The 15021-nt window shown below is 33.0% G+C and overlaps 1 protein-coding gene across 2 annotated transcripts in view; it reads left to right on the top strand.

The window, feature by feature from the left end:
* The window catches only part of Calx (sodium/calcium exchanger 3), a 99942-nt gene that overhangs the window by 71603 nt on the left and 13318 nt on the right, over window positions 1-15021 (top strand). For both annotated transcript variants that reach the window (XM_085189056.1, XM_085189055.1), the window contains exon 2: window positions 10807-10898. In XM_085189056.1, the coding sequence (XP_085045182.1) occupies window positions 10807-10898 (92 nt within the window). The remainder of the gene's footprint in view (window positions 1-10806; window positions 10899-15021) is intronic.

The raw sequence follows: 15021 nt of genomic DNA, 5'->3' as shown, positions 1-15021 counted from the left end.
AATAACGTAAGAATATTAATGAGTATTTTTTAAAAAAAATTAAGTCTTGTTTCTCAGTTAAATAGGAAAAGACATACTCTATTTAGAAAAAATAAAAAAATCAACGTATCAGGATCAGAACCTGCAATTCTTGGAAACCGTCCGAGCTTTCTGTCTTATGATTCATAGGATCTGTGAGTTACGTATTCAAATACTGGTACATTTTAAATTTTTATACGTTTTCTAAAATAGCAATTATATTAATGAGGCCGTCGCGACGCAGAAGTACAGTGTTCCCATTCGAGGTAATATATAGTAAAATATTATATATTACCTCGAATGGGAACCCACACCCTGTCGCGTTTACACGCTTCTGCTGGCCTCATTTCGATGTATCCCATTTGTATCTGGACTGGACTCACAGTTATGTCGGACTATTTGTATGTTTCATACACAATTCTTATTTATTACCACTGATCCACTCTGCACATTACACTGTGAAACCTGCAAAGGCTAGTAAAATAGAAAATTATGAACTCGTATCGCATTGATCATATCGCAATTTGTTCTCCTTGATACAATAAAAAAAAAATCAGCTTCACGCTATATCCCGCACACAACAGGGTAGGCAGAGGGAACCCAGTATTAAGACACTCCGTTCCCCATTTTCTGCCGAATTCTGTATATATATATATATATATATATATATATATATATATATATATATATATATATATATATATATATATATATATATATATATATAATTTTGCAATTGTATTGTTAAAAACAATACAAGATATCATGTTCATGTATACTTGCTTATATTTTTGACTTGGCAAGCGTACTCGTGCACGTTGGGCCAAGCTAATTAAAACTTAAATATAGATTATAATGGGTCACACTATTAATGGAAACACGTTTGGATAGTTTGTTTATCATTCGATAATGACGAAAATAGTGTTAAATTACTCCTTTCTTCTCTTTTAGTGATATTAGCTATATAAAACATATATCTCTAATAGGGAAAAGTGAAGGTAACTAATTTCAGGACCTCTATTTTTTGAAGTCGGTTAAAAAATGAAAGCTATTGGTCAACAAAATATAAAGGTGGTGCTCCACTTAAGAGATCATTTATCTTTCAGTCTATTACGTACTATAAAAGAACTTATTTACAAAATGCACGCGATCCCCTCATAAACTACGTCTTGACATTTTATTATAAGCTGGTCAATAATAAGTACTTTTGAGATGAAATTGCCTAGAAAATATGTAAAATTACTGTTATTGCTTGTATGTCTCTGGAATTCGATGGAAAGTGAGGAACGGGAAGTTTTAATGGGACGTAGTGTCTTAACACTAGGTTCTCCCTCTCTATCCCGCTATGTGCGGAATACAGCGTGATGCAAAAAAATAATAAAACATAATATCTTTCATTTGGTGCAATTGCAGGAAACCCAATCAAGTTACATAAACTGTCCATATACATTGACATATTTGTTTTACAAGAGAATTGCAATTACGAAAATTATAGACTAGTAGCGGCCCAAAAATTAATTTTATTAATTAATTAACAAAATTTTTAGATCAATTTCAGCCTGTTATTCTGATTTCTAAGCTAAATCACTATATAGTTTCACCAAAATCAATTCAGTCGCTTATAAGTAAATCAAACATTCATCCTCACAAACTTTCACAATTATAATATTAGTAGGATTAATAAGATAGGATAGGATAAATAAATAAATCAGCTTCATCGCTGTATCCCGCACATCGTAGGTTAGGCAGAGAGAACCTAGTGTTAATACATTACGTTCCCACTTTCTATCGAATTCTGGAGGTATTGGAATTATAAACGTAATTAAATATTCCACTTTATAAGATAGGATAAGTTAGCAATATAATTCAAATTCAAATTCAAATTCAAAATATTCTTTATTCAAATAGGCAATTATAATAAGCACTTTTGAATCGTCGAATGAACATATGAACAAAAAGGTACCACCGGTTCGGAAGGCAGTTCTGCTGAGAAGAGCCGGCAAGAAACTCAACAGTTGCTCTTTTCAAAATCAATGGTACAATCTATTACATTAGTTGGCAGCTATCCTGCATTACATTCAATAGACATTAATTCCATATATGCTTATCCTCTAAATATTCTTGAACAGTGTAATACGCTTTACTTGTTAGAATTTTTTTACAGATATTTTAAATTTTGGTAGTGGCAAACTAAGAATACACTGCGGAATTTTATTATATACACGTATACTCAGACCCATAAAAGATTTATTAACTTTCTGGAGGCGAAAACTTGGTGTAACAAGCTTATCTTTTTTTCTCGTTTCTATCGTATGACTGTCGCTATTTTTGCTATGACAATGTATATTTTGTCGGACAAAGAATATTATAGTATAGAAATTGGGAAGCAACTGTAAGAATACCTGCATCTTTGAAAACATCTCGCAGAGAATCTCGAGCTCTTAGATTATAAATATATCTCACGGCTCTTTTTTGGAGAATAAATATTGAATTGATATCTGAAGCACTATATAAAATACTATGGAAATAGCTAAAGTAAACTAGTCGGGCAGTTTCAACGTCCGTCATTTGTCTTACTTTCTTAATTGCGAACGCGGTAGAGTCAGCTCTGCCGTAAACTCAGGTTTATCCGCAAGTGCTTCCAGATGAGCGTTCCACAAGAGTTTGGAATCTATAGTAACACCTAAGAAAATAGCTGATTCCGACACATTAAGAGGTTCTCCTTTAATTATTACATTAAAATTTTTTTTTTTTTTTTTTTTTTTCATTTATTTATGTACCACACGTGATAGAATGTACAGAAAACTTATAACAACAGGTAAAAAAGTGTACAAAGGATAACTTATCTCTAATAGAGATCTCTACCAGAAACCCTTGAATGTAGGAGATGTTATAAGAAATAATTCGGGTGCGGTATTTTAATGTTATGTTAATAATAATAATAATAAACCTACATACAAATATACATAATATTAATCAATATTCCTATACCTACATAAATATACTTTTACAAACATACACACATACAAACATATAAATATATACAATGACATAAAAGAGTTGAAACAGAAAAAGAAAATTAATAAAGAAAAAGACAAAGCGACTACTAAAGATTCTAATTAAGATGAAGAAAATGTTGTTTTAGTTTGATTTTAAAAGTATTTAGAGATGGATTGCCCGACAGTATAGAGTTAGGTAGTGAGTTCCATAAGTGCACTGCTTGAACTGTGAAGGATTTTTCATAGAAAAAGGTATTACATATAGGGTACTCAAGCTTTCTTTGAGTTACACATGAGCGTACCGGTCTTTCACTTGGAAGTGTCAGTTGAAAACGCTCCCTTAAGTAAGGAGGAGAGGATGACTTTAAAATGTTAAAAAGCAAAGTGAGAATGTGCAGGTTACGACGTAAACGCACAGGAAGCCAATTCAGTTGTCGACGGAAATCAGACACGTGGTCAAATTTGCGTAATCCGAAGATAAAGCGAATACACATATTCTGAAGTCGGTCAAGTTTGTCGAGAGCCTCTTCATTAGCATCAGGATAACAAACATCAGCGTAATCTAGCAGTGGTAGAAGAAGAGATTGAGCAAGAATGATTTTAGTGCGAATGGGTAAGAAATTTTGAAGGCGTTTAAGAGAGTGCAAAGAATAATGTATACGTTTACTGATTACATTAATGTTCGCAGACCACGACAACTGGCTATCAATTATGAGACCCAAATTTCTTGCTGAATCAGACAACGGTACTATTGTCTCGTTTAATTTAATACAAGGTAAGGTGTTAAAATCTACTCTAGCACGTAGTTGCCTACTACCAATTATTAGAGCTTGAGATTTGGAGGGGTTAATAAGAAGGCCAAACAAAGTCGCCCACTCGCTAATATGAGCGAGATCAGTGTTAATGTTCAAAATTGCAGTGTTTAAGTCTTCAAGAGTGGCGTGTCTATATAGCTGTAAATCGTCAGCGTAGAGATGGTATTGACAAGATAGGATTTTGGTAATTTCATTTATAAAAATGGAAAAGAGCAGAGGAGAGAGTACGCCGCCTTGAGGTACACCAGTTACCAAATCAACCCAGTCAGAGCAAAGCTCTCCGGTGTAGATTCTTTGCTTGCGACCCCGAAGATAAGAACGAAACCATTCAGTGGCAGCAGGAGAGATGTTAAGTGTGGAAAGGATACCAAGTAACACATCAATTATGTTTTTTAACATTTGGTAAGGCAAACTCGATGCATTTCGTTTTTTTAGCATTTAACATTAGATTATTAACATCAAACCAACGAAGAATATGCGATAATGCACTGTTCACTTCGTCATAGTTTATTTTATTTCGGTCAACCTTAAATATTAAAGAGGTATCATCCGCGAAAAGTACAATATCATATAGGTTCTTCACATAAAAAGGCAGATCGTTAATATAAATAAGAAATAAAAGAGGACCGGAATAGATCCTTGTGGAACGCCCATCTTTAGAGGAGATCCAGATGATTTTACATTATTTATACTAACCTTCTGGATTCTTCGGTTTAGATATGAGGCAATAAGGTCAAGGGCAGTACCCTGTATACCATAATGATATAGTTTTAATAACAGAGTTTTATGGTCTACACAATCAAAGGCTTTGGATAAATCACAAAATACTCCAATTGCATTTCGTGACTTCTCCCATGCGTCATAAATGTGCTTTAGGAGTGCAGCACCCGCATCCGTAGTGGACCTACCTTTGGTGAAACCATATTGCTCACTATAGAAACAATTGTTAATATTTAAGAAAATTGTGAGCTGATTTAACATTATTTTTTCAAATATTTTACTTAAGGATGGTAAAACCGAGATCGGTCTGTAATTTCCAGGCTCAGATCTATTTCCACTTTTGTAAAGCGGCACTATTTTGCTATATTTCATTAAATCAGGAAAAGTACCGGATTCTACACAATTGTTAAAAATTAAAGCAAGGTAAGGAGCAATATTCGGTATAATTGAATTAAGAACTTTAACAGACATGCCCCATAAGTCACCAGTTTTCTTTAAATTGAGGCTTTTAAAAGTTTTGACAATTTCATCTGGTGACACATTCTTAAACAAAAAATTTTTTCTACAACTATTTACATGGGTCTTTAGTATTAATTCTGCTTCCGAAGGAGATGATGGCAGTGAACGTGTTAATTCAATAGATATATCAGAAAAAAAATGTTGAAAAGTATTTGCCACTTCTAAATCTGAATTTAAGATTATATTATTAACTTTTAATTTAATAGGTTCACTGACAGCTCTAGATCTCCCAGTTACAGTAGTAATAGCATCCCATGTAGCTTTAATTTTATTATTAGAGTTCAACATTTTTGCTCGTATATACATAGACTTCGCCTGGACACATACCTTTTTAAAGATTTTTGAAAAATTTCTAACTTTTAACAAGAACTCCGGATCTTGATTCCACTGCCTCATATTATATAATTCGTATAGTTTATTTCTGCTTCGGTATATACCAACAGTTGCCCAGTCGCTAAAAGTTAACTTCGAGTTTTTATATATCTGTTTAACTTTAAAAATGTTATCAAACTCTGTAGTGAGTAAATTAAAAACTTTACAATATACCTGATCCGGATTTAATCCGGTTATTTTTAAGGTTGCTATTTTTTCATTCACTTTATTATTAAAAAGATTAATTTTATTTTCAGTAATTGGTCTAATTGATATTTGTTTACGTTCTGCGACTGTTTTATCTATTACCGAAAACATTTGACCACAATGATCCGAGCTCAGATTAGTAATAATTTGTTTTTCTACAGTCTCACAATGACAAAAAACATTAGCTATACAAGTAGCGGACGTATTCGTTATACGAGTCGGTTCAGAGAAAATATTAAACAAATTAAAAGATTTAAATAAGTTTAGAAGACTTAATAGAAAAGATTTAAATAAGTTTAGAAGACTTAATAGAAGAGAGAATTAATAGTAGGTGTTTTTTTAAATAACACTATAGATTCCATTACAGAAGTAAACTTTACAAAGCGTACCGCTAAGTATTCAAGTACTATATAATTAGAATTTATGAACACTTCCTCCAGCGTAACTGGTGTTTTCCTGTACTCTAGCCACTTCCGTCAGTTTTAATAGACAAACTATTGGGTTAAGGTAAAATAAGAATATTCCAATCTGGGATAGAACCTGCTCTTTACGCCTAATTTCATAATTTCAGAAGATATCGCAGGGTACATAGAGGGAACCTTGTTTCAAGACACTACGTTCCCATATGCAATTCTCAATTTTCGAGACATTTTGGGGACTAGGACTTAGTTATAGCAAACAGCGATCAATGTTTGCATTTGCATATACTCTTACCTACTGTATTTACAAAGGCAGCGTCGCTTCTCGCATATATATGTATATGTATTTGATTTAAATCTATTATATTTCCATATTATGGAGACCTATAGATTTTTTTTTGGTATTTTTAAATTACTGTAATGTCAAAGACCGTATGACAGTACCACACACGTAACGCAGCAGGTTCGATTCCCACTGAGGGTATTGAATTATTTCCATTTCGTCGCTTTAGTAATAAGACAAAGTGTAGAATTCCGACACTAAATGTCTGGAAATGGAGTCTAAGGTGAGAGACGGACTGTTTTAACACTAGGTTCCCTCTATCTACCTCAATATAAGCGTGATACTGCGTGAATTTAACAAATTGTAGTGTTTAGAATTTTTTATTCAGTATGGAAATTTATACAGTACTCCACCTACTCCAGTTCCAGGGTTTTGTTAAAAATACACTGCAGTTATATTGGCTACCGATGTTGAGCTTTATTAAAAAGTTCTCCTTTTGAAGGAGATTTACTATGTTATTTATTAACGAGGCAAATCGCGGCGTTGTGTTCCGTTGAGCGCCGCTACCCAATACGCAATGAATATTAAAAAGTTTAAAGTTTAAATTTTAGTATGAAGTTAAAAAAAGTTTAAATTTGGAGCACAGCATGTGAAATTGAGAAAATCCTTACACAAAATATCCTTGCATCCTTACATAGAAACATATTCCATTTTCTTCTTTTACGAAAATCTATATTGTTCAAAAGAGACCGCGTGTGCACTTTATATAGAATATCAAGTAATAAAACACGCTTTTATTGTCAAAACTTGACAAATTATACTGAATTTAATTCAAAACCACAGTAATATTCTCCCACGAGGTCTTAGGAGAACTTGCTACTAACTACTAAAGTTAATAGCTTTAAGATCGACATACTAATCTACTTCATAAGATGTTATTTATCATTTGTATTTAGAAAGTCTTTTAATATAGACTTAAAAGTATGAAAAACTTACCTAAATTTTCGATATATATTAGTACAGAAATGTTTACATTTTCATGAAATTTCGAGATGAGAATATGTGAGCATATAAATGTAAAAATTGCTATCTTCCTTTACTTTTCTCTATTTTGGAGTAACAGAAGGATTTTTAGGTGTTTTACATTGGAGATATGGAAGAACTTCATGAAATTACTTCGTGTTGTTTAGTACTTAAAAATAATTAAATCAGCTTCACGCTGTATCCCGCAGACAGCAGGGTAGGAAGAGGGAACCTACTGTTAAGACATTCTGTTCCCCATTCTGTTTCTGTTCTGTTCTGTTCATTCTGTTCCCCATTCTGTTTCTGTTCTGTTCTGTTCGACACCAGAGCTAAGTGAAAATATAAATTTAAATAAATATTTCAGTTATCTAGTACTTTTAAGATATATAATTTTATTCCATCATTTCACAAAACACTGTCTTTTCTAATTCCATTGAATCCCATAAATTATTTTCACCATAAAATAAATAAGTAAGAAATCATTTACTTTGTTCATTAAATCTACGCAAAGCCCAACTTCATTAAAGCAAAACGGAGTAAGCCGTAGGCGAAGACGTCAGAATTTTGAATGTCTCGATGAAATAATTTATACCTATTTTTTTTCTTATTGTTAAAGTACATAATTTAACGTTAAGTTAGCAGTTTGCGTGTTATATGGCAGAACCCAACGCCGCGCTGTATCTTCTTATCAAGGGGAGAAAATATATAATTTATTCCCCTTAATGGGAATCGAACCCATAAACGTTGCGTTTATTGTGAAACACTGTGTCATCGTGCGTTCGAATAATATAATCAAATCTGATTATCTTCTTCTATCTTCATAATAATTAAATTTTCTTTATTTCCATGCTATGTGGATTATTTTATTTTAATATTTTTATAAAGAAACATTTTGTCATTTTGTCAAAATTATACTGTTATTATATATAATAAATAATACTCGAGTAAATAATTTCATTTGTAATCAAGAAATAGGAGACATTTTAAAACAAGACTAAGATTAATTAAGAAAAGTCTTCTGCACAGATTACTGCAAATTACTTTAGCAGCGTCACTTCTTTAGTACTTGCTTACTATATAAGTTGTTTATTCTAATATTTATAGGAATAGCATAATATATACATATAAATATAAAATACAATGCGATTTACAGAATATATCTAAAAAGTTTCTACACTTTTCAACATTTTCTTAAACTGTCACATGGACAGACAGATATCACGAAACCACAAGGGTTCCCTTTTTAACATTCCCAAGGAACCCTACCAAGAAAACCAATCAACTAACCAACTGGCTATCTTGGAACGGCATTCACTTCCATCCTTCCTTTATTTCGCTGCCGTCAGCTACAAAGCTGTGAAGCGTAAATCCTTGATATCTTACCGCCATTAATCTTTGATGCCAGTTAATCCTATTTTAACGTATACTGATGTCAGATGAATCGTTCATAAACTCAAGGTTTACTCCATGTAAGGGTAAATTAACTGGTTAAATTTACCGGTTACCTATATTAGTTTAAGGCTTGTCATGGAGCATGGGCACTAACTTAAAAACTACTACTGACTTAAAAAGAGAAATTATGGGTTCAAATCCCACTTGGGAAAATGAAATATTTATTATTTTCATTTTCTCGATTTGGTGACGAGGCACGAGGCAAGGAGCGGGTTGAGTTCTGCCACTCAACACAATATAACGGCACTGTCTTAATATTTCAGGAAGGAGCATTATCCAAAACAAAAAGGAGTTTCATTATTTCAGTAGTTCCTGAGGTTAGCGCGTTCAACCAAACAAACTCTTAAGTTTTACAATATTAATAAAGCTTTTATTCAGTAAAAACTCATAAAAAATTCTGCTATATATTATAAATCAACTTAGTAATTTTTTTACAGAGCAGGTGTATCGAGACGTGCTCCAATTACACCGACACGTGTTCTGATACTGCAATGAGCTGCTTTAATGAACCTCACCAGCTACTTCCGTCTTCGACTCCCGAGAGGAGCGAATGTGATATTATTTATCTAATTGCTCTATTCTTTTTAAGCTTCACGGTGTATCCTGCAAAGGGAACCTAAGAAGATCCATTCTCCACTTTCACTTCCCCACTTCCTGCCTACCTTCCGATACCTTTCGATATACAATTACGTAACTGTAATTAAAATGAAATACGTTATTCATATCTGATAACGTTATCTAACCACTAAGCTGAGAGGCAAATCAATTATTATCTTATAGATAGGTAATAATTGCTAAGTGCTAATAGGAACGATATTGCCACTTCTCACTTGCAAAGCACCCTTTGTTCGAATGCAAATAAGGGGTAATTATAGACATATGATTTAAATTATATAGTTAGAACCATCTGGTTAAATAATTAAAACTTATTTAGATAGTAGAAAATAATTGTAGTGTATAAAATATTATGTACTAGCAGATTCAGGCGGCTTCGCCCGTTTAGTCATAAATATATATATTATTTATTAAATATATTTATGAAATTAAAATCCTCAGTGGACTAGTTCAGCTCGCACTTAACCGGTTTGTTGGTGTAGTAAAGCAAAAGTATATTACAAGGAACTCATATTATTTCGGAAATTTATAAATTATTGATATAAATGAGTCAATTAAAGTTAATGCTTGTTAATTCATACTGTTCCAACGTAAATTCCATACAAACAAAGTAGCGCGCGGCCACTAGTCTACTTATAAAACATTTATTCAATTAAGCCCCATTAAAATTAATTTCTGACGGAAATATCATCAAATAGGTACAATACCATTATGGAATTGGACTTTATATTGACGTTTATTGAGATCGAGCTTTCAAAGCGCTTCGCAAATACCACGAGGCAGAGCCCCAAAATATGACAATTTTATAATTATACTGCTTTAATTAATATAATTTTAGTGTATCCATTACTAAGTGGCTTAGTAAGGTAGGCAGAGAGAACATAGTGTTAAGACACTCCTTGCTACTTTTCAGCCATTTGCGAGAGATTGTGCTTGTGGTCTTATTATTAAAGCAAGGAAATGAAAATAATACATTCCCCCGAGTAAGACTCGACCTCCTAACCGGCACGCTTATAATCAGACGCTGAGCTGGTGCGCCGCGATGACCTTATTTTTTTAGCTTCACCAGGAATAGGACCCTGGGAACTTAGTGTTAAAATTAAAACATTCCTTTCCCATTAAGACACTTCCGTGCTCTACCCGTATGGTAATGCGTGTTGAGTGGTGGTTTAAAAAAGGCGCACTTTGCCTCGAATGGAAATCGAACTTACGACCTGTACCGTTTACACTTGCACGCTATTGCCCCTGCATCACGACTGGCCTGGTATGGCCTTATTTGTTCCTTGAAAGGAATTAAGACTTTCTCTAAAATTTCTATATAAAAAAATACAATTAAGTAATAGTTTAATTTACTTTTGTTTCAGAAAGTTCATTCCACTTCACATAATTGAAGAGGACAGCTACGAGAAGGATGTTCTCTTTTATGTGAACCTAGGCGACCCGGTGTTGCTTGGCGGTAAGTTTATTTAAAAAAAACCTTATTAAAATATAACTTCTATGTAAATATACTATATTTATATATATAATTATTTTTTAACTATAACTATAATAGTTATAGTTATTTACAGTATATACTGTAAATAATTTTTATTTTAATGTAGTCGCTGAAAACGTAGAATAGATCGGCTTTGTATATTTTATTGTTATAAATAAAAATAAATACCTGTAAATATTTTTTTTTGTATATATGTATATTTTTTAAATATAATTATATATATTTTATATGTTTTACTTTATCAGTATTTTAAGCGATAATATTCTTCTGCTTTTATAATTTAGTTAGAGTTTTTAATAGGACAATAAATAATAGAACAAAAATTACTAAGATTATCAATAAAATGTTAACTAAGTAGAATTTGAACCCATATTCTTTTATCTAAGAGTTAAAATGACTATTAAAAACATAATATTATACAGTTAGTGTTGGAGGAACGGAGTGTGTTAACACTGCTGTATCGTGCCCCAGTGCCACGACTAGCCACTGTATAATATAGAAAACTACAATCAAATTTCATTTCTCACAAACAAAACAAAAATATCAAAAACAATTCTAGAAACATTGTTTCATTTTTCTGTTCATTCAATTCGAAGGAACATAAAACGGTAGATTGTGTTTAGAATGAAGATGTAGGGTACGTACGTTGGATCCAATTTGTCAATCTTCCGCTCCGAGACCCTGGAATACAAAATATGTTTTATAAAGAGGGAATTAGATTGCTGTGCCTTTGACTATTTCTCCTTTAGTGTCACTCTGTATACCGCATATAGGAGGGTAGCTAGAGGGAATCTAGTGGCAAGACACTCTGTTCACCTACCGCTGACTAAATAAATTGATACTGAAACGTTCCGACGTCATTCTCAAAATAGAGCAGAATAGGCAGAGAAACTAATGTTCTGATCTGTTCTCCACTTTCCACTAAATTTTCTAGATTATACGTGTTCAGTAGCGAAACTCAACGTCACACTATGTCTTTTTACCAGCAAGATAATAGAAATAATAGATTTTTCCAAATGGAAATTGAACTCACAACGACCTTGCAGCCTTTTCTTTTCTTTCATATTTTGTACTCTTTTCTCCTATCGTCATATTCTATTAAATTCTCGCTTACTCCCGATTCCTTTTACAATAACCTATGAATTATTTATATCTTAGGATATAATAGTGGAGTAAAAGTGCTTGGAAATATGAGTTTGTGAACTTAGAAATAACATTTAAATAATAAAAATTATACATACATTTACATTGTAATATAACGAAATTGTGATGATAGTAGGTTTGATTTTTGGATAAAACTCGCCATTTAATGATACCCTATAGGGCAATTTCCGTGGAAAAAATTTGGCACGAAGTTAGAACTTGCAATACAAATATGGGGGAAAATCCGAAAGTAAAAGTTTATATATTGACTTTTCATAGAAAAAAATTAATTACAAATTTATATTAGCTGTTAATTTCATATAAGATGCTGTGGTATTTATTCGACAAAAAATACTTAAAAAATAAGACGGTGCGCGGGGAACGGAGTGTCTAAACACTAGGTTCCCTCTGCCTACCCTGCTATTTGCGGGATACAGCGTGAAGCTGATTTTTTACGCACAAAACACCACCTTTTTCCTTTTTACCTATAATCCAGAGAAAAACACCAAGAAAAATAAATAATGAATACTTCTTAAATGAAAGGTGTCAAGCCGCACAGAAATTTGTTATTCTTACTCCTTGAATTATTTAAGAGCTCGTTCTGTTCTCGACAATATTACGTATCTACAGCCAGTTTGTTTTTATACGACGCGACGATTACATTATATAAATGGTGTTCTATTATTGTAATAGAAGTGATTTTATGATGATTACTTTAGAAATATTAGGTGGAGAGATGTGATAAAATTAGGTAATATACTATTATTGGGTTTGTTGTTGATAAAATATGTTGAGAATTCTGTCATTTAACAATGTCTTAAAAATTTTGCGATGCGTAGAGAATGGAGTGTCTTATCCTCCTAGGGTACCTAGGGTTACCTAGGGTAAGGTTAAGTCTGGTGATAGGATTCGGCTTCGGTAATATTATAGCGGCATGATTATAGAAGCAAAATATATAGATTGTACAAGGGACAGTTGTGGGTTAGATGCCCACTCGAGAGAATGAAATATTTATTTTAATATTTTCATTGCCTAATGTAACGTGGGGTTTAGTTTCGAAATATCTTAAAAAATGGGTAAGTGCGGGTCGAAAAAAGGTGTTCCCCACTCCCCACTCAATTTTCGAGATATTAAGTCCAAGAGTGGCGGAACTCAACGCTGCGCTTTTTCAACTTCAACAAAAAAGAACAATTTAAATATTAAATAATAGTCTACTAAGCCAAACTACCACTATTAGTAAAACCCACTAAAGACCTCTTCATCTACCCACCATTTTTACTAAAACACAGCCATTACAGACTGGAATATTCCCACTTTTTACGACACTGTCCTAGAAAGGATATTAGGGTAATTTGGTGATCGTAATTTAGTCTGTGCGGCGCCATACTGTATTCTGTTTTTCCTTGTTTAAGCTCGGTAATGAGGTAAAATGTATTATTTAATAATCTCGTTATGTATACCTTTTTTTTAGTTTCACGCTGGAGGGAACCTGGGAACCCAGTTAACACACTTCCGTTCCACATTGTCCAGTGAATTCTCGAGGCATTTTGTATTGTGTGGCGGAACTTAACGCCGATTATCTATACTTTTATACTAATACTAGCGGACGCGCGCAGCTTCGCTTGCGTATTTAGGGGTGAATTCTAATAACCCATTAAACATGTGTTCAATGAAATATTTTTAAGAGTCTAAATTTCAAATTTTATAAAAATCGGTGGCGTTTTAAAGATTTTTCCATACAAACTTTCAACCCTTTATTTTCACCTAGGGGGTGAATTCTAGAAAACCATGAAACACATGTACAATTAAATATTTTTAAGAGTCTAAATATAAAATTTAATAAAAATCGGTGGCGATTTAAGAATTTTTCCATACAAACTTTCATCCCCTCATTTGCACCCTTAGGGGGAGAATTCTAGAAAACAACGAAACACGTGTTCAATTAAATATTTTTAAAAATCTAAATTTCAATTTTTATAAAAATCGGTGCCGATTAAAATTTTTTTCCATACAAACTTTGAACCCCTATTTCACCCCTTTAGTGTTAAAATTTTTCAAAATCCCGTCTTAGTGGATGTCCAGATTACGAAAGTAAACATCTGTCTAAATTTCACGTTCCTACGCACAGCGGTTACGGCTGTGCGTGCGTCTTACCTCAGTCAGTGAGGACAAGTCCTTTTATATATATAGATAAAGCACTCTTCTCTCGTCCATTTATGGAGAAAGAGCTGAAAGAGTGACTTAACACCAAGTTCCCTCTGCCTCTTATATGCGGAATATAGTGTAAAGCTAAAACAGCCATGGCGACTATTCTTTCTCAATACATATTTATCAGTAAACATTCTTCAAAGTAAACTGTCAGTGTGTCCTTTTACTTCTATCTAATCAACATATAAATAGGGTCTCACATTCCATGCGTCCAAAGATCTTACATTCTTAATTTACAGCTACATTTATGTTAGGAACTACCGGGTTTATGACGTTACCACTTCCCTCTTGAACCCTTCATTACGGCTGGTAGTAAAACTACCTTTCGTATTGCCAATAAAATTAACAGGATTGGTTAATTAATCTAAGTTTTTGCTTTGTTATTTGTTTTCTAGATACAGTTTTGGGTATTGTAATGTTAGGATTACGTTTTTAGAAGTCAGTTGTAGGTTCAATTCCCCCTCAGAGGACCGAATTGTTCCCATTTTCCCCATTCTGGTAACAAGGAGAGTGGTGAAACTTAACGCAGAGATTTGTCTTGGCAGAGGAAATGAGAAGAATTAGTTCTTCGATCGAGCATCGAACTCCCAACTGTTACGCTTAGTCAAACGTTATCCTGATTGTTAGTTTTTGGTACATACTCGTTTTGGCAAGAAGGCAAAGCGCGGTGTTGAGTGTCGCCATCCAACACGTAATTTCTCCAGAATTTGGCGGAAAGTGGATAATGGTTTTT

Source organism: Heliconius melpomene, chromosome 8, assembly GCF_056956725.1.
Source record: "Heliconius melpomene rosina isolate 202511_hmr_F chromosome 8, ASM5695672v1, whole genome shotgun sequence".
In the NCBI taxonomy this organism is placed as follows: Eukaryota; Metazoa; Arthropoda; class Insecta; order Lepidoptera; family Nymphalidae; genus Heliconius; species Heliconius melpomene.
This window is presented reverse-complemented; position numbering and strand designations above follow the sequence as displayed.